This window comes from Schistocerca americana, chromosome 2, assembly GCF_021461395.2.
Source record: "Schistocerca americana isolate TAMUIC-IGC-003095 chromosome 2, iqSchAmer2.1, whole genome shotgun sequence".
Lineage (NCBI taxonomy): Eukaryota > Metazoa > Arthropoda > Insecta > Orthoptera > Acrididae > Schistocerca > Schistocerca americana.
In genome coordinates, this window is record NC_060120.1 from 543476404 (window position 1) to 543495348 (window position 18945).

Consider the following 18945-nt stretch of genomic DNA (forward strand, 5'->3'; position numbering starts at 1 on the left):
AAAGTTCCCACCAGTGCAATTAAGAAAAACTGGTGTTGATGGGAAGGATCTATATGGTACAGACTGTGAGGCAGTCATTGAAATGAAGGATGTCATGTTTGGCACCGTGCTCAGGAACAGGGTGGTCCACTTGTTTCTTGGCCACAGTTTGTCGGTGGCCATTCATGCCGACAGACAGCTTGTTGGTTGTCATGCCAACATTGAATGCAACACAGTGATTGCAGCTTAGCTTGTAGATCACATGACTGGTTCCACAGGTAGCCCTGCCTCTGATGGGATAGGTGATGTTTGTGACCAGACTGGAGTAGGTGGTGGTGGAAGGATGTATGGGACAGGTCTTGCACTAGGTCTATTACGAGGTAGGAGCCGTGTGGTAAGGGGAGGTGTGGGAAGGGTAGTGGACAATACTATTCTGCTATCCACTGAAACTACACAATATACTTGTCCATCCTTACACAGCCCCTGCTCCTGGCCGTTTACCTCATGTTCATACCCCTGTAACAGAACTACATGCAAGACTTGTCCCATACATTCTTCCATCACACCTACTCCAGTCCGGTCACGAACATCACCTATCCCATCAAAGGCATGGTTACCTGTGAATCCAGTCATGTGATCTAAAAGCTAAGCTGCAACCACTGTGCTGCATTCTATGTGGGTGTGACAACCAACAAGCTGTTGGTCCTTCCCACAAACACCAGCTTTTCTGAATTGCACAGGTGGGAACTTTCACTGCAATACATCCTACGTTCCCGTAACCTTCCTGGCCTCAACGTTCATTAGTCACTGTCCTCACCCATCCAGCCCCTCCCTGTTCCCATTCCAACACTACACAGTCATCATCCCACCATCACACTCAGTCCTTTTACATCTCTCCTTTTCCGCTACATTCCCCCCCCCCCTCCCCCCCCCCCCCCCCCCCCCCCGCCCACCATCTAACTTGCAGCACTTCCTTGCCATACTACCACTCCCCCTCCTCGCCCCAGCCTCCTCCTTGCCCCTGCCCAGTCACCACTCCCATCATGCAGTGGTGCTGCTGTGTGTCTGTCATCTATTCTTGATGAAGGCCTTTCTGGCCAAAAACTTTCTACCACTCTTGAGTGACTTAATAACATTCTTCAAGAACAATATACTGATTGCAACGATGTCCCTCTTCATTTTTCTAGAGTTATCTATTTGCTGTGCTATGTATGACAAAATATAGTAACAAGGAAAGTAGTTCTTAAGTAATCTAGAATAGTTTGTTCATTTTATTATTTTTTAAATTTAGATTTCCTGTATGGTTTGCCAATTATATTTTCACAAAATATAAAATTAATGACATACAAACTGATAGGATACATTCTTTTTTATAAAAACTGAGACATTGTCTGCAAAAGAAAATTACTATTCCTAATATCAGAATTTTGCACTAATTCAAAATATCCTTTAAAAAATATTAGGTCAAAAACAATAGTGAAGTCAGCGATGAATAAGTGAGTGAATGAATAAAATAATTTGTACATATGATAGTTAATACTGAAGCTGCATTCTACATTTCATAATGATTCATAGAGCACAGATATTGGTTCTACTATCATTTTTATATGAATAGAAAGAATGTAACAATTTATATCACTTTACTCTGAAAATACAATCTGTGGATTTCTGTGGGATAAAGATATCAATCCTATTGCTCTTTGCAATTTCATGGTATGCATAATTTTTTACAATGTCGGAACCCTTTTCAGCTATCATTGTGACTGCTGCATTTATGTTGCCACTCGGAAGACTTGGCATGACAGAGGCATCAATCACATACAAATGATTGGTGTTGTGGACTCTGAAAAATAAAACATATATCATCAAAAATTAATTCATTCAAAATACATGACAAATATCTTTAGAACAAGCTACATTGAACATATTATGTGACAATATTTAATAATACACCTGAGGAATTTCAAGTCAGTTTTCATGAAAGGAATTAAAAAATGTGGGGGTCATACAATACTTTTGTGTCTATATGGCTTACACGTGGTGGCAATATGGTGATGTAATTAATATGGCTGAATACAATGTAAACGTACTGAAATTTTTTACAAATTTTTACTTGAAATCTGAAACTGACATTTTTATTTTACAAACAATGGAAAATCTAGGATGTAAGGTAATACTATTGTGACAAGGAAAGTTGCCACTCACTATATAGTGGAGGTGCTGAGTTGCAGATAGGCACAACAAAAACGCCATCACAAATATAGCTTTTGGTCAGAGGGCCTTTGTCAGAATTAGATGACAAACACACACATACATACTCACCCAAACGCAACTCACACACACATGATTGCAGTCTCAGGCAACTGAGGCTACACTGTGAGCAGCAGCACCGGTGCATGATGGGAGTGAGTGGGGATAAGGAGGAGGCTGAGGCGGGGACGGAGAGGGATATTGGTAGGCATGGTGGACAGTGACATGCTGTTGGGGAGCGCAGAGGGATGACGTGGAAAGAGGGTAGGGCAGCTATGTGCAGTCGGGAGGTCAGACAGAGGGAGTGGAGAGGTGGGGAGGGGGGTGAGGGAATAGCAGAAAAGGAGACAAGTAAGATGACTGTGTACGATGGAGGAATGAGAGCTGTATAGTGCAGGAATGGGAACAGAAAAGGGGCTGGACAGGAGAGGATAATGACTAACGAAGGTTGAGGCCAGAATGGTTACGGAAATTTAAGAAATATTACAGGGAAAGTTCCCACCTGCGCAATTCAGAAAAGCTTGTGTTGGTGGGAAGGATCCAAATGGCACAGGCTCTGAATTAGTAATTGAAATGAAGGATGTCGTGTTTGGCAGTGTTCTCAGCAACAGGGTGATCCACTTGTTTCTTGGCCACAGTTTGTCAGTGGCCATTCATGTGGACAGACAGCTTGTTGGTCGTCATGCCCACATAGAATGCAGCAGAGTGGTTGCAGCTTAGCTTGTAGATCACATGACTGGTTTCACAGGTAGCCCTGACTTTGATGGGATAGGTTATGTTCATGACCAGACAGGAGTAGGTGGTGGTTGGAGGATGTATGGGACAAGTCTTGCATCTAAGTCTATTACAGGGGTATGAGACTTGAGGTACGGGATTGGGAGCAGGGGTTGTGTAGGAATGGACAAGTATATTGTGTAGGTTCAGTGGGCGGCAGAATACCACTGTGGGAGTGGTGGGAAGGATAGTGGGCAGGACATTTCTCATTTCAGGGCATGACGAGAGGTAATCAAAACCCTGGTGGAGAATGTAATTCAGTTGCTCCAGTCCCGGGTGGTAGTGAGTTACGAGAGGAATGCTCCATTGTGGCTGGACAGTGGAACTTTGTGAGGTGGTGGGAGACTGGAAAGATAAGGCACGGGAGATTTACTTTTGTACAAGGTTAGGAGAATAATTACAGTTCGTAAAACCCTCAGTTTATTTTGAGAGGAACTGCTCATCACTGCAGATGCAATGACCACGGGTGGCTAGACTGTATGGAAGGGACTTCTTAGTATGGAATGGGTGGCAGCGGTAAAAGTGGAGGTATTGTTGGTGATTAGTAGGTCTGATATGGACGGGGGTACTGATGCAGCCATCTTTTAGGTGGGTGTCAACATTTAGGAAGGTGGCTTGTCAAGTTGAGTAGAACCAGGTGAAGCAAATGGAGGAGAAGTTGTTGAGGATCTTGAGGAATGTGGATAGGGTGTCCTCACTCTCGATCCAGATTGGAAAGTCGTCATCAATGAATCTGAACCAGGGGAGGGATTTAGGATTCTGGATATTTAGGATTCCTCTGGATGGCCCATGAATAGGTTGGCATAGGATGGTGCCATGCGGGTGCCCATAGCCATACCACAGATTTGTTTGTAGGTAATGCCTTCAAAGGAGAAGTAATTGTGGGTGAGGATATAGTTGGCCATGGCAGCTAGGAAGGAGGTGGCTGGTTTGGAATCTGTTGGCCATTGGGAAAGATAGTGTTCAACAGCAGTATGGCCATGGGCACTAGGGAAGTTAGTGTAAAGGGAGGTGGCATCAACAGTAATGAGCAGAGCACCATGTGGTAAAAGAACAGGAACTGTGGAGAGTTGGTGAGGCAATGATTGGTATCTTTTATATAGGAGGGTAGGTTCCAGTTAATAGATTGGAGGTGTTGGTCTATGAGAGCAGAGATTCTCTCAGTGGGGGCACAGTAGCCAGCCACAATGGGGAATCCTGGGTGGTTGGGTTTACGGATTTTAGGAAGCATGTAGAAGGTGGGAGCGGAGTGGTAGGGGTGAATAGAGAGGTTCTGGGAGGGGCCTAGAGATTTGAGAAGTGACTGGAGATCCTGCTGGATTTCTGACATGAGGTCATTGTGTCAAGGTTTGAGGTTTGTAGGTGGCTGTATCTGACAGCTGATGGAGTCCTTCTACCAGATAATCCTTGCGATGCCTTTATCTGCAGGTAGGATTGCAAGATCAGGATCAGTTTTAAGATGGTGGACTGTGGTTCCTTCTGTGGATGTAAGGTTAGTTTGCATGTTTAGGGATTTGGGAAATGATGGTGAAGCAAAATACGAGGTTAAGACATTTTGAAAAGTTAACAGGGGGTGATTTGGGGCCAGTGGGGGTGGATCACGGTTGAATCGAGGAATGAACTGGGTTAGGCAGAATTCAACATTGGTCTTTGGTTGGGTCCACCGAACCTACACAATATACCTGTCCATCACTTCACAACCCCAGCTCCCAACCCTTTACCTCAAGGCTCATACCCCTGTAATAGATCTAGATGCAAGACCTGTCCCATACATCCTTCCACAACCACCTACTCTAGTCCAGTCATGAACATCACCTATCCCATCAAAGGCAAGACCTGTGAACCTGTCATGTGATCTACAAGCTAAGCTGCAACCACTGTGCTGCATCCTATCTGGGCATGACAACCAACAAGCATGAATAGTCACCGACAAACTCTGACCAAGAAACAGGTTGACCATTCCGTTGCTGAGCATGCTGCCAAGCATGACATCCTTCATTTCAATTACTGCTTCAGAGCGTGTGTCATCTGGATACTTCCCACCAACACCAGCTTTTCTGAACTGCACAGCTGGGAACTTTCCCAGCAATATATCCTATGTTCCCATAACCCTCCTGATCTCAACCTTTGTTTGTCATTGTCCTCTCCCATCCAGTCCCTTCTCTGCTCTCTTTCCAGCACTACAGCCCTCATTCCTCCATCACACACAGTCTTTTTACTTCTCTCCTTTCCTGCTATCCCCCCACCCTCATCCCCACGTCTCCATTCCCTCTGTCTAAACTCCTGACTGCACACAGCTGCCCTACCCTTTTTCCATCTTATCCCTGTCCGCCACACCTACCCTACTATCCCTTCCCCTACTCGCCCCAGCCTTCTCCTTACCCCCACCCATTCCCATCATGCACTGGTGCTGCTTGCAGTGTGGCCTCAGCTGCCTGAGACTGCAGTCACGTGTGTGTGAGTTGCATTTGCATGAGTATGTATGTGTGTGTTCTGACGAAGGCCTTCTGGCCGAAAGCTATATTCGTGACAGTCTTTTTGTTGTGCCTATCTGCAACTCAGCATTTCCACTACATGTTGAGTGGCAACTTTCCTTTTCACAATATTTTTGTTTTACAATTAGATTTCTCAACTCACACAATGCAATGGGCCATAATACACTTTATGGAGTACCCAACAATAGATCTGTAAAGTTTACTATGAAGAACAGTTAAACACATATTACTAGGTCATTCAAAATTAACCCTAGAATTTCTAAGAATGTCAGCTCCAGTAGTAAGAAATTGTTTTATTGAGAACTATTACCTTCAGTCTTACAATCATGATGTGCAAAGAGTAGGATTCACCAATGGTAATAACAAAATGTACAAGTACAGAATTCAAACTTGATGGTGGTCAAAAGATCAGTAACAAGTACTGATTTCACTGTTTTATTTTCTCTTGTTAGTTGGTTAGTTACATGTTCCATAAAGGATTTGAAAGCAGACATTTTATATTATTTGGCAAATGCTAATAAATTTTTTTTATGCACACTGAATTCCTTTCTGAACCACTGACAGCTTTAATAATGAGTAATGCCTAACTTCTTGAAGAGGACCTACAAGATGGCTGTGAGTGAACATCACACATTTTTCTTATTGTTCGTTTTTGTGCAGTCGATATTTTCTTTCTAAGTGACAAGTTACCCAGAAAATTATTCTGTAAGACATTGTTGGGATGAGATTTGCAAAATATGTTACCACTTTGATTCATTTGCTTCCAACATTAGGAATTATATGTATATCAAAAGTATCTGAATTTAATTGTTTGAGCACTTCAGCAATATGTTTTTTCTAGCTCAAGTTGTAATCAATATATATACCCAAATATCTGTAGTAATCTACTGTCTCTAGTTCATGTGCTGCCTGTTGTACAAAACTGAAATACTGTTTTCAAATGATGTCACTGTCACCAATTGACTATGCATTTTTTTATTATTACCCCCATAGCGATTTTGGGTTTTGAGCCATTATCAAATGCAACTGAAAGATATCAGTGTATGTCAGACGTTTCTGCAAAACATGTTGTTGTCAAAGTATTAAAATTGGTATCTGTATACTGTAGCAAAGCATTACAAATTGTTGTAGTTAAACTGATTTTTGTATTTTGCTTCTAAATATATCATGAAGCTTTTTACAGATAGTGATATAACTTGTAGCAGATGTTTTCCTAGCTTTATCCCTTTTTTGCAGTCAGGGTGATTGTTAAAACTGGTTTCACCGCAGTCTAAATAAAATTTGTTTTTCATGCATGTCAGAAGGCAGATGTGCACTCTAACTAAAAAATGTACAATGAGTTTTGATCAATTTCCAGTTTATATTACAACTTTTCACAAATTCATCAGTTCTGACAGCCAGAGTTATACTGTTACTGTGCCATACTAACCGATTACTACCTCAAAACTTACTCAACTCAGCTCCCAGTGGGTTCAGGCATCCTGTTATTTATAACAACAGGTAACAAGGACAATTTTCATATGACAGTATGATTGATAAATAGACATAACATTAACTTTCTGAACTCTGTAAGAGGCCAGAGACACAGTTATGTTCTTAAAAATGTACTGACATGTTTCATGTGAACAAACTTTTGGCATACAAAATGTTTTTAACAGCAAACTTAGCAACATATCTACCTAACAATCAACCATGCAAAGTATTAATTTACATCTTATTACATTACAATTCCTAATGCTATCACATTTACTGAATCTTGTTTTGGTAACTGACATTAAACAACTATTGTTTCCGAGAAACACGTTTTGGAAGTGCTAACAATAGGAAATATGGTAGGACAATTTCCTAGAATACTCTACAAAATTAGATTTACATAAAATAATCATGATTTGATATCCAGCAGTACACTTTCTTTGAGGCCCATAGGACAACTGCAAACTCCTATACTAGTGGAATTAAGAATGCTGGTGTTACCACTATTTTAAAAAACATTTGTTTTATCCTCACCCTGTGTACTGGGATATGGGTCATTTCTGGCAGCAGTCATTTCACTGTCATATTTTCTGGTCTACCACATTATAATACGTAAGGCAGGCATCTTGTCATAAAAAATGAGAACAAATCATACACAGGGATTATGTTTATCACTGTACATGAGAAATATACTTTTATGTCCTGTGCTGTATTAATGTAGCAAACACAGTGCCAAGACATGCACAATATACGTTCAATATATGAGTCTTGTTGTGCATATTAGAGTATTTTTAAACACAATTAAAAAACTTGCAGTTTATTTTCATTGTTTGGTTCTTAAAAATTACTACCAGGTACTCACTGTTCTTTCATGCTTTTGAGCAGACACTGTGTTTCTTTTTAATAGTACAGCTATACATTTAAAAAAGAGAAATTGCACTTACCTTAGCTGAGCACTGACAACAGAACTTGAATCTGTTGGTCGCCCCATACGACATGTGCCAACAGGATGGTAGGATGTGAGAGTAATATGTTCAATATAGCAATACCAATATGCTTCACTGTCAAATTCAAACATGCTACAAGCTGGTAAGGGTTTTCTGTACATTTTAACACCCAGGTTTTGCATAGGTGTTGTATTTATTAATCTCTGCACTATTCTGATACCTGCAAAACTACAATCTTCAGATTGGCATAAAGAAATAACATATTACAATCAATTTTACTAATGGAAGTGTTTTAGGCATACTGAAACATCAGCTATCTATACAGAATATTTCAGTTATACTCGTTGTTTTGTACCTTCATAAAGAACCTTTATGTCATCTGGACTAGAGAGATACTGTGGATTGATTGCTGGTGGATCCAGAGGGTTTCTGCTTTTAAGATGAACATTTCCCATGCTTTTTGGATGCAAAAGTACTGGCATTATACTTGCTACTTGTTGCCCTTGAAGCTGTGAGAAATACTCTGTCCACAACTGGAAACCACAAGCACAAAATTAGTAAAAAAGGCAATAAACTGAACTGTACACATTTACTCTAAACTTAAACAGAGCATAAATGGTTATGTTGAAGCATCTTGCAGTAGCCACCAGAAAGATCGCGGGAGGCGCACATCGGCACGGCGCGTCACGGATGGTAGTTGCCGCAAATAGAGTCCCGTCCACCAGAGGGCACGCAAGAATTCGGCCGCGACCTCTGCCAGCGGAACAAGAACAACAACAAGAAGTCAGGCAGCACGGGCCGTGCCCAGTCAGTTCACATCGGGCATGCCTATGAGACAGTTCCCGGTCTACTCTGAAGTGCGACGGAAAACGTGAACCGTGATACTACACAATTAGCGACGAGTAGGGTCGTTCTTTCGTGTGTTGCGTTGTTGTTCCCGTTTCGCAGCTTATCCGCGGCATGGAGGATTTAGTGTGGGTTTTGGTTGATCAGCGGACAGAGCTCATGGCCACCATGAAACAAGTGCTTCCGGTGTTGCTCTCCACGCTGTCAGCTCCAGCGCCGTTCCCTCCTCCCTTTCCCCCGTATGACGAGACGGCGGAGGATTGGGACGCGTATGAACATCGCCTTCGGCAGCATTTCCAGGCGTTTCATGTTGCCGATGCGGAGGTATGTCATGCTCTTTTCTTGTCTTGGATATCTCCCTCGCTGTATCAAGTTTTGCGGCAGCTAGCGCCGTTGCAGGAACCCTCGTCCTTGTCTTTTGATGCATTGTGTTCATTACTGTCTTCATATTATCACCACCGCACGCATGTTGTGGTGGCTAGGGTCGAGTTCTATCAATGCAAGAAGCAGCCCCATCAGTCCTACCGGGTGTGGGCCGCTACCCTGCACGGTCTTAGTCGCAAGTGTCATTTTGTCATGGAGCAGTCGTGAGAGTCGTATGCCCACATTATGGTGCGTGACGTCATTGTTCGTTCGGCCCCTGATACGGAGGTCTGGCAACGGGCCCTGCAGTTAGAAGACCCTTCCCTCGAGGAAGTCCTGTCCATTGCTCAATCGTATGAAGTCTCTCACGCCGCCGGTCAACAGTTGGAAGCGTGGTGCGACGTCGCGGCGGTTCAGGGCGGCGTGGCCGCGTCCACTGTGTCCGGGGTGGACGACGTGAGAGCCCTACAATCCGGCCGTTACGGCCACTCCCGCACGGCACGTAAACAGAGTTCCGGCCACCAGCCCCTGTTACCGTCCTGTGCGTCGTGGTATATACATCACGATCGGTCGGAGTGTCCCCAGCGTTAGGCCGTTTGTTGCAAATGTAATAAAAAAGGACACGTTGCTAAAGTTTGCCGCTCAGCCTCAAAAGAATAGAAGGAAGCAGTTACAGAGGACATGGACATTGATATTCAGGAAGTTTCATCGGGCCAGGCTCCCGACGCATCGGCACACAAACTCTTTATCGAGGTGTCGGTTCGGTCGCGCCGATTACAACTGCAAGTAGATACGGGTGCGGCAGTTTCTTTGTTGAATGCACAAACTTACCCCGACCTTGGGTCACCCCCGTTGGCGCCAGTTTACCGGTGTCTACGCGGTTATGGTAAACAGTTCATTCCCCTACTGAGTCAATTCACTACCGATGTGACTTACAAATCAGTCACTCAGCCTATTACTTTTATTGTTGTCAGAGATGTGAGCTCCACTAACCTTTTTGGCTTGGATGCCTTTCAAGCTTTCGGTTTTTCTATCACTGACACCATACAGTTGGTCTCCGAAGACGTTCCCTATCAATCATTAGAATCTTTGATCTCTGACTTTTCGGATATCTTTGAGGAGGGCCTGGGGCGTGTTTCAAACTTTGAAGCTCACTTAACGTTGAAGGCGTCAGCTTGCCTGCATTTTCTATGCGCGAGGCAGATCCCCTTGGATCTCCGCCCTCAGGTAAAAGAAGAGCTAGACCGGCTGACAGCCCTAGGGGTTGTTCTCCCCATTTCTTCTAGTGAGTGGGCTTCGCCCCCCGTTATTGTCAGGAAACCTTCGGGAAAATTATGTCTTTGTGGCGATTTCAAGGTCACCATTAATTCCCAATTGGTGGTGGACACCTAACCTTTGCCTCGTGCTGATGAATTGTTCTCCGCTGTGGCGGGAGGCCAATATTTTTCGAAAATCGATCTTTCAGAGGCTTATCATCAGATACCTCTTGATGAGGACTCCAAACGGCTGGCAGTTGTCAACATCCCGTTTGGCGTTTAACCAATACCAGCGGTTGGCCTCCGGAATGTCCAGTGCCCCGGCGATATTCCAGCGTTATCTTGAGCACGTTACGTCGACAATCCCTCATTGTATTAATTACCTGGACGACATAATTGTCACGGGCCGCAGCACGAAGGAACACTTGCACAACCTTTGCACCCTCTTTCTCAAATTCAAGTCCGTGGGCTTGCATTGCAACCTGCGTAAGTCAAACTTCTTCCAACCGTCCATTGAGTATGTGGGCTACACAATCTCTCGGCACGGCGTCCAGCCGCTAGGAAGTTTGGTCCAAGGTATCGTCTACCTTCCGCGGCCCGCTTCGCTGTAGGAGTTACAAGCTTTTTTTAGGCAAGATTGCCTATTACCACCGGTTCATTCCCAGGGCTTCCACCATCGCCCGCCCCCTGTACTGCCTTCTGCGCAAGGGTGTTCCTTTTGACTGGTCGCCTGCATGCGAGCGAGTGTTCACCTCGTTGAAAGGCCTCCTCATGTCAGCGCCGTGTTTGGCTACTTTTGACCCCCACAAGCCGTTGGTCCTGGCTACAGATGCTTCACAGTATGGGGTGGGGGCGGTCCTGGCCCATCGCAACGCAGATGGTTCCGAGCAGCCACTGGCGTTTGCATCTAAAACTCTTAGTCCCGCACAGGCCTATTACTCCCAGGTGGAAAAAGAGGCTTTGGCCATTGTCTATGCTGTTACCAAGTTTAACCCTTTCTTGTATGGCACGAAGTTTCAGTTAGTCACTGACCATAAGCCGTCAATATCGTTATTTGGCCCCGCCTCTCAGATTCCGGATAAGGCGGCCCACAGACTACAGCGCTGGGCCTTGTTCCTCCCTAAGTACCATTGTGACATTCATTTTCGCCCTACCAGACAGCATGCCAACACAGACGCTCTTTCCCGTCTTCCAGTGGGCCCGGATCCTAAGTTCGATCAAGAGGAGATTATGTGTTTTCATTTGGATGTGGCGTCCCGCCAAGCGGTTGATGGCTTCCCGATCACTAGTTCTAGAGTCGCCAGGGAAACGGCAGCTGACCCGGTTCTCCGGCAAGTAGTTCGCCTCATTCAGCAGGGGTGGTCATCCCGACCTCCAGGCCGGGCCTCGGACCCTCTATGTAATTAATTTGTTCTACGAGACCGCCTCTCCGTCTTGGAAGGAGTTCTCCTTCTGGCTACCAATGATACAGCTCCTCGCGTGGTTGTTCCTGCAAGTTTGCGAAGGGAAGTCCTCACGTTATTACATGAGGGGCACTGGGGTGTTTCCCGTACTAAAACCTTGGCTCGCAGACATGTGTACTGGCCTGGTATTGACAGAGAAATTGAGCACGTGGTGGCTGCCTGTTCCCAGTGTGCGAGCCAATAGGCATCTCCCAGGTCAGCGTTCTCTTCATGGCCGCCTGCAACCCAGGCATGGGAACATGTTCACATCGATTTTGTGGGCCCGTTTCTCCATGGCTTTTGGCTCATTGTCATTGATGCTTATTCCCAATTTCCATATGTGGTTCGCTGCTCCTCAACCACTTCAGAAGTTGTAATCCAGGCACTAGCAAAAATCTTTTCTGTGGAAGGTCTGCCAGTCACCCTGGTCTCGGACAATGGACCTCAGTTTATGTCACAGACCTTCCAGGATTTTTGTAGGCACTTTGGTATTCGGCACGTTTGCTCTCCACAATCGAATGGGGAAGCCGAGCGCATGGTGCGCACATTTTTTAAGACACAGATGAAAAAGTATGTGCATGAATTTCCTGCGGAGGAGGCGTTGACATTTTTCCTGAGGGCATACTGGACCACACCTATGGGAGAACGCAGCCCCGCAGAGCTCCTCCATGGGCGCCAACCTAGGACTCTGCTGCACCTCCTCCGGCCTGGTCCTCGCCAGTCTTCGCAAAATGGAGTACCCGGCTTGCCACTGGGTACGTCGGTCTGGGCACCGCAATCCACGTTGGATACCGGTGATGGTCCTGCACGAAATGGCCGCCGGCTCTATACCTTGCAGATGGGGGACCGGGAGGTACGTCGTCACCAAAATCAGCTACGTCCACGTTTGGGCACCCACCCTCCGACCCCTCGGGCACCGGCTTCCCCATTGCCGGCACCTGTGTTGGTTTCTCAGGGGACGCTACCACCCCTCCCCCCTGTGATTCCGCCACACTGCGATGGCACTCAGCCTTGGCAGCCTCCAGTAGCTCCAGCACCGGCATCGCCATCGTTAGCGATGCCCCAGCGAGAGCCAGCCCCCCCTCGCTGGCCCAGTTTCTCAGGAGGCTGGTTCACCTGTGGTCGTCCCTTCCCCATCGTCCCCATCACTGGGTCTTGCCCCTCCCGGGGTGGACCAGGATCCAGAGTTCGATGGCCTGTCTCCCGTTCTGTCCCGGGCTCCGGTGGTGGGACGACGGGGGCCTCTTCGTGTGGGTCACTTCCAGCCGTATTCGAAGGTTCCGGCTCGAGGGTTGGCAGATCCCCTTGACTCCAGCCTTCCGATGGACGTGAAGGTCATCACTCCTGCACGACGCTCCACCTTCCGACGCAGTGGATCACAGTGGCTTCACCCCTCGAAGGAGGAGGAGTGCAGTAGCCACCAGAAAGATCGCGGGAGGCACACATCGACACAGTGCATCACGGAGGGTAGTTGCCGCAAATAGAGTCCCGTCCACCAGAGGGCACGCAACAATTCGGCCGCGACCTCTGCCAGCGGAACATGAACAACAACAACAACAACAACAACAACTCAGGCAGCATGGGCTGTGCCCAGTCAGTTCACATCGGGCATGCCTATGAGACAGTTCCCGGTCTACTCTGAAGTGTGACGGAAAACGTGAACCGTGTTACTACACATCTCCTAAGATGTTCGGGCCAACCAGTGATGTAATTGTATTCAGTGGTGCAGTGTTGTGTGTGTGAGGTCTGTGTTAACAATTGAGTTGAGCTGTCAAAATGTTTCTGTGCCAATCACCAGGGGCACTGTGTTTTATTATATGTTTTATGTTCTTTTGTACTAATTATTCTTTATGAGCAAATTTTTTTTCTTTGTTACATGCTTTTGTTTTGTTGAGTACCAGTCTCTCAGAGATGCAATATCTATGGCTGGCTATGGCTGGTTTCTGGTTCACCTCTTCCTGAGTGATATGCACATTCAGAACATTTCTCCTACAGGTTAAACTTACTCAGCTTTGAGGGTAACCACTTATCCAATCTGTTCGGCAGATACTGTTACCGAAATAAAGAATTTTGTTCTGTGAAACCTCCAAACTCAGTTTTGTTCACGCCAAGAAGAGGTAAGTTAGCTCATATCATGCTAATCCCGACATTGTCAACAAATATCTGAATTGTGAGCAGATATCGCAGTTTCATATGTAAGACAATTTAGAATGTGTATAGATTTTTAGAGTTACACTAATACAATTTCTACAACCAAAGTTGGATTTATTTCGTGAAATGGCTTTGCTTGTGAACTTATATTATACATATTCACAAACAAATTCATGCTTAAGATCCCTGAGATAGTTACATGAATTATTATCCTCGATGTTTACAAATGTTCGTTGACCAGTATCTGGATTACTTTTTTTAAGTTTATGTGCTCAAATTACATGAAAATATACTGCAACAATTAGCTACTTTTTCATCTTCATTCAGTTCAGGCTTATAACTGATTTTTTATCAAGGCAAAAAAGAATGTGTAGGCCACCAGATAAAAGAGTAGTGGGGTGGGGGGGATATAATACTATGTGTATGCTCAGAGAATAATGTTGCTCTATTTGGAAATACAAATTGCACCTTTAGTTTCAGTATTCTACATCGAAATAAATATACTGACTGCCACTGATATTGATGCCACCAGATTCACCTTCATACACCATTTATAACTGTCAATGGTCTCAAAGTGTGACAGGGAGGGGCTGGGGTTGAGGAATTGCCAATGGAAAGAGTGGAATGGCCTAGGAAGCATGCTTCTAAAGAAAAGCCAGCTGGGTTTGGAAACCACAAGATCTACCCTACACAGTGTTTGTAACATGGACAGGGAATACTATATGATTGACAAACTTTAGGTTAGACAAAGAAACATGGTAGATAGAACAAATAGCAAATGGAAGTGATGTGAGTCAAGTAAAAATGATTCTGAACATCAGAACAGTAGGCTAGAGAATTTCTACCAGGAACAGGAGGTGGCTTGAGGAGGAGGAAAGAGAATTTGCTAAAAGTTAGAATGACATTGTCTTGACATGAACTGCTTGAGTGATAGCAAGAAGAAATTTTTATTTATTAAATAAGTATTTTTGGCTTCTTATGCCATCAGTAGGTGACAGTTGACATCTGCAACCATATATAAAATTACATGGAGCAGACAGAAATATTAGGTACTACTGAAGTTACTAAGTTCGAAATTGTGAATGGAAATTTCTCCACAATTAGAAATTGTTACATCTGCTAAAGATTGATTTTGCTGGGAGGAGGGATAACATGGAGATATGGCTTAGCCACAGCCCATGGGATGACTGCTACTTTGCAGTAAATTACATGCAATTTTTAAACTTCCTGACAACTGATTCCTCTTTGCTCCTTAACAGCTGAAATTTTCTTGGTTAATTTTGGGCAAGTATCCTTACACAAAGTGCCAATCAGTAATAAAATTAAATACACAATCAGATATGTGGCTGCTGTGATGCATATATGGTCTAGCACAACTCAACAATTAAATACCATCTTCGTACACTCCGATTCCAAACACAACACATTTAAAGTCACAATGTACCTGAAAATTCTTTTAGCTATTTCTTAATCCTTAAAATAGACATTAAATACACAAATAGTCAATTAACATTTACAGAAAAAGAACAGACACTAATACTGTAACCTGTGTAAACTCAACCATACATTAGGTCATATACACAGAACATTCACTACATGTGGCATTACCTTATATCTGATCCATTGTCAGTTTCTGCTGTCAGATAGTATTCTACGTGATTGAATACACTGCTTTCAATAATGCCTTTTGCTCTGACCTGGTTGCTAACCAAATACAAAATTATAACTGTACATGCATCTAAAACTACACCTATACCCTGGAAACCACCGCAAAGTGCATGGCAGAGGATACTTTACATTGTACCAGTTATTAAGGCTTCCTCCCATTGCATTCATAGAGTGTGGGAAGAATGATTGTTTAAACACCTCTTTGTGTGCTGTAAATAGTCTAATATTGTCCGTTCAATCCCTATAGGAGTGATACGTATGTGGTTATAGTATATTCCTTGATTCATCATGTAAAGCTGGCTCTTGAAAATTTGTAAGTAGGCTTTTCAGGGATAGTTTGTGTCATCTTCAAGCATCTGCCAGTTCAGTATCTTAACTATCTCTTTGAAACTCTCCTAACGGCCAAACAAACCTGTGACCATTTATGCTGTCCTTCGCTGCATTTTTTTCAATATCCTTTGTTAGTCCTATGTGGTAGAGACCTACACAATTTAGCAACATCCTAGGATGGGTTGCACAAGTGTTTTGTAAGCAAACTCCTTTGTAGACTGATTGCATTTCCCTAGTATTCTACCAATGAATTGAAGTCTGCCACCTGCTTTTGCAACAACTGAGCCTATGTGATGGTTCCATTTCATATTCCTAAAAATTGTTGCACCAAGGTATTTGTATCAATTGAATGATTTCAATTATGATTCGCTGATATTTCAATCATAGGATACAATAATTTTTCATTTTGTGAAGTTCACAATTTTACATTTACGAACTCTTACAAGAAGTGCAAATCTTTGCATCATTTTGAAATCTTATCAAGATTCAACTGAACATTTCGCAACTTTTTTTTCAGACACCAGTTCATTATAGATTACAGTATCATCTGTGAAAAATCTGAGGTTATAAGTAATATTATCTGCTAGGTCATTAATATACAACATGAAACAAAGGATCCCAACACACTTCCCTGTGGTAGACCTGAAGTTACTTTTACATCTGTAGATGATTTGCCATCCAAAATAACATGCTGTATCCTCACTACCAACAATTCCTCAATGTGGTTTGACCTCACATACAATTATACTTTGCATAATAAGTGTCAATATGGTACTGAGCCACACGTTTTTCAGAAGTCAAAACTGCTGCATCTCTGAGTGTCTTGATTCAATGTTTTCATGATGTCTTAGTGCAAGTTGGGTTTCACATGATCGATATTTTTGGAGTCCACGCTGGTTGGCACGGAAGTGGTCATTCTTTTTCAGATACATCATTATGTTTGAGCTCAGAATTCATTCTAAGAGTCTTCAACAGACTGATGTCAGATATACTGAATGGTAGTTTTTTGGATAATTTCTGCTACTTTCTTTTATATGCGTGTGACCTGCACTTTCTACCAACTGTTGGGTATGGTTTTTTTTGTTTGACAAATATACAGTATACACTCTTCAGACATGAGGAAAGATGCACCATCAAAGAATTACCCAAAAGAGACAGAAATTGGAATATGTAATGTACATTGTAACAAAACGGGTTATGATGGAATAAATGTACTAACCAATCATGGATCATATGAAATGACTGGATTCCCAAGTTGAAGACTCAAAACCCAGAAATCCACCACCATATAGTTATACAAAAATGTATAAACGCAATGTATACAAACTCTTAATGTAATTATGATGATGATACAGACTTCTTAAAAAGATAAGCAATGATAAACAATTTTTTGTACTTTATTTTTGAAATGTATGTTTCAAAGAAGATTTTGCACAAATAGATCAATTATGACAGTATTTTCTTTGCTACATGGTGTTACAGGTAAATCTTTGTCTCTGAGTAATTAGTGGTACAAGTTGCAAGTGCAAGGAAGGAGTACAAGTTATGTTTGTTGCGTCAGAATCATCGTCGATGTTGATTGGTATTGTGAAGTGAAACGACTAAAAATATGTGTTCAGCACCAGAAACTCCACCAGTGTTCATATTATATAACAAAATGAAGCCAAGCATCCTCAAGACCAATATAAAAAGTTACATTTCAAAATGGACTATGAGCCTACAACTTACAACAAAGAAGATGAGTAAAAGATGAGTATTATGAAAACTGTTTATTCAAATTCTACCATTAATACTGCTCTCTGCAGTGTGAAACTGTCTCAGTGTACCAAGTGCTGTGAAAATCTGACCAGGCACTCAAATTACTAACTTACTTTTCCTAATGTGAAATGTGTAATACTGTGTTGGGCTATTTTTCTTGTTGCAAATTAAAAGTATACACACAGTGAAAATTTTATGTGAATTATTGGCCAAATATGAACCACAGCTATGAAACAGCAATAACAGCACCAAAAGGAGTATGCAAGCAAGAAGAAGTAAAGAATGAAAAATAAAAAGTGAGGTAAACAACTAACAATGTCAACATCCAACAGCAAAGTTAAGTACTGTAAATATTTTCTTTATTTATTTATTTTTTGGTAAAGTGTTTCACTGAAAAATCATTAACAATTACAGTCATTGAATGAGAATCTGAAACAGTGGGGAGTAATACAGAGACTGAAGACTTAAGTAGTGTTGTGAAACAGGAGCAGGAAAGCTTTATTGATGAAACAGTAGAACAGAAAAAGACGCCGATAAATCCAGTAAATTAGTAAAATGAGATTATGATAATGACATAACTACCATGTTGGCATTGTTAATACAAATGAATAATGACCAGTTCACAAAAATTAATGAGCAACTTGAAAATCATAAACAAGAAAGTAAGAATGAGTTCAAAGAATTTGGTCATTCCACAGGAGTGTATAGGTAGAAATACAGCTCAACTAAAGGATATCAATCAAAAAATTGGTAGATTAGATGTTCAAGTAGAGTATGTTGATTCTAAAATGAAAGAAATTGAACTTAAATTTAACACTGAAGTCAAAAATGTCAAAGATAAGATTACCGAAGATAGGAAAAAAACCAAATTGTTTTTGAAAAAGTGCATAGGGAAATAAGTACTGTTGACGAAAATGTAAATAGTTGTATTTCGACTTTGGAAACTAATGTTGATACCAAACTGGTATTTGTTGAAAGCAGTTTTGTTGAACAGGTGAAGACAGCATACAGCAAATTCACAGAAAATGTTTTATTAAGTAACAAGAGAACCAGCACACTAGAAAGTAGTGTTTCTGTTCTGCACAAAAAGGCTGAAGAATTGTCCAATGATATAGTCAACAGAAATCTTATAAACAACGTTGGTACCATGGTTTGCAACATTCCAATAAAGAACTTCACAGAAGAAGGTAGTTTACACCCTGTACATTTTCTG

At 42.7% G+C, this 18945-nt stretch overlaps 1 protein-coding gene across 2 annotated transcripts in view; it reads right to left on the reverse strand.

Annotated features, from left to right (window-relative positions):
* Window positions 1-1330: 1330 nt before the first annotated feature.
* Window positions 1331-18945, reverse strand: part of LOC124595463 (glucose dehydrogenase [FAD, quinone]-like) — a 192288-nt gene continuing 174673 nt past the window's right edge. Inside the window, exons 9-11 of one of the 2 annotated variants that reach the window (XM_047134212.1) lie at window positions 8274-8451; window positions 7916-8153; window positions 1331-1822 (exon numbers count right to left, since the gene is read on the reverse strand). In XM_047134212.1, coding sequence (XP_046990168.1) covers window positions 1615-1822; window positions 7916-8153; window positions 8274-8451 — 624 coding nt within the window. In that variant the 3' untranslated portion in view covers window positions 1331-1614. The remainder of the gene's footprint in view (window positions 1823-7915; window positions 8154-8273; window positions 8452-18945) is intronic. The other variant, XM_047134213.1, reaches the window with a different exon arrangement.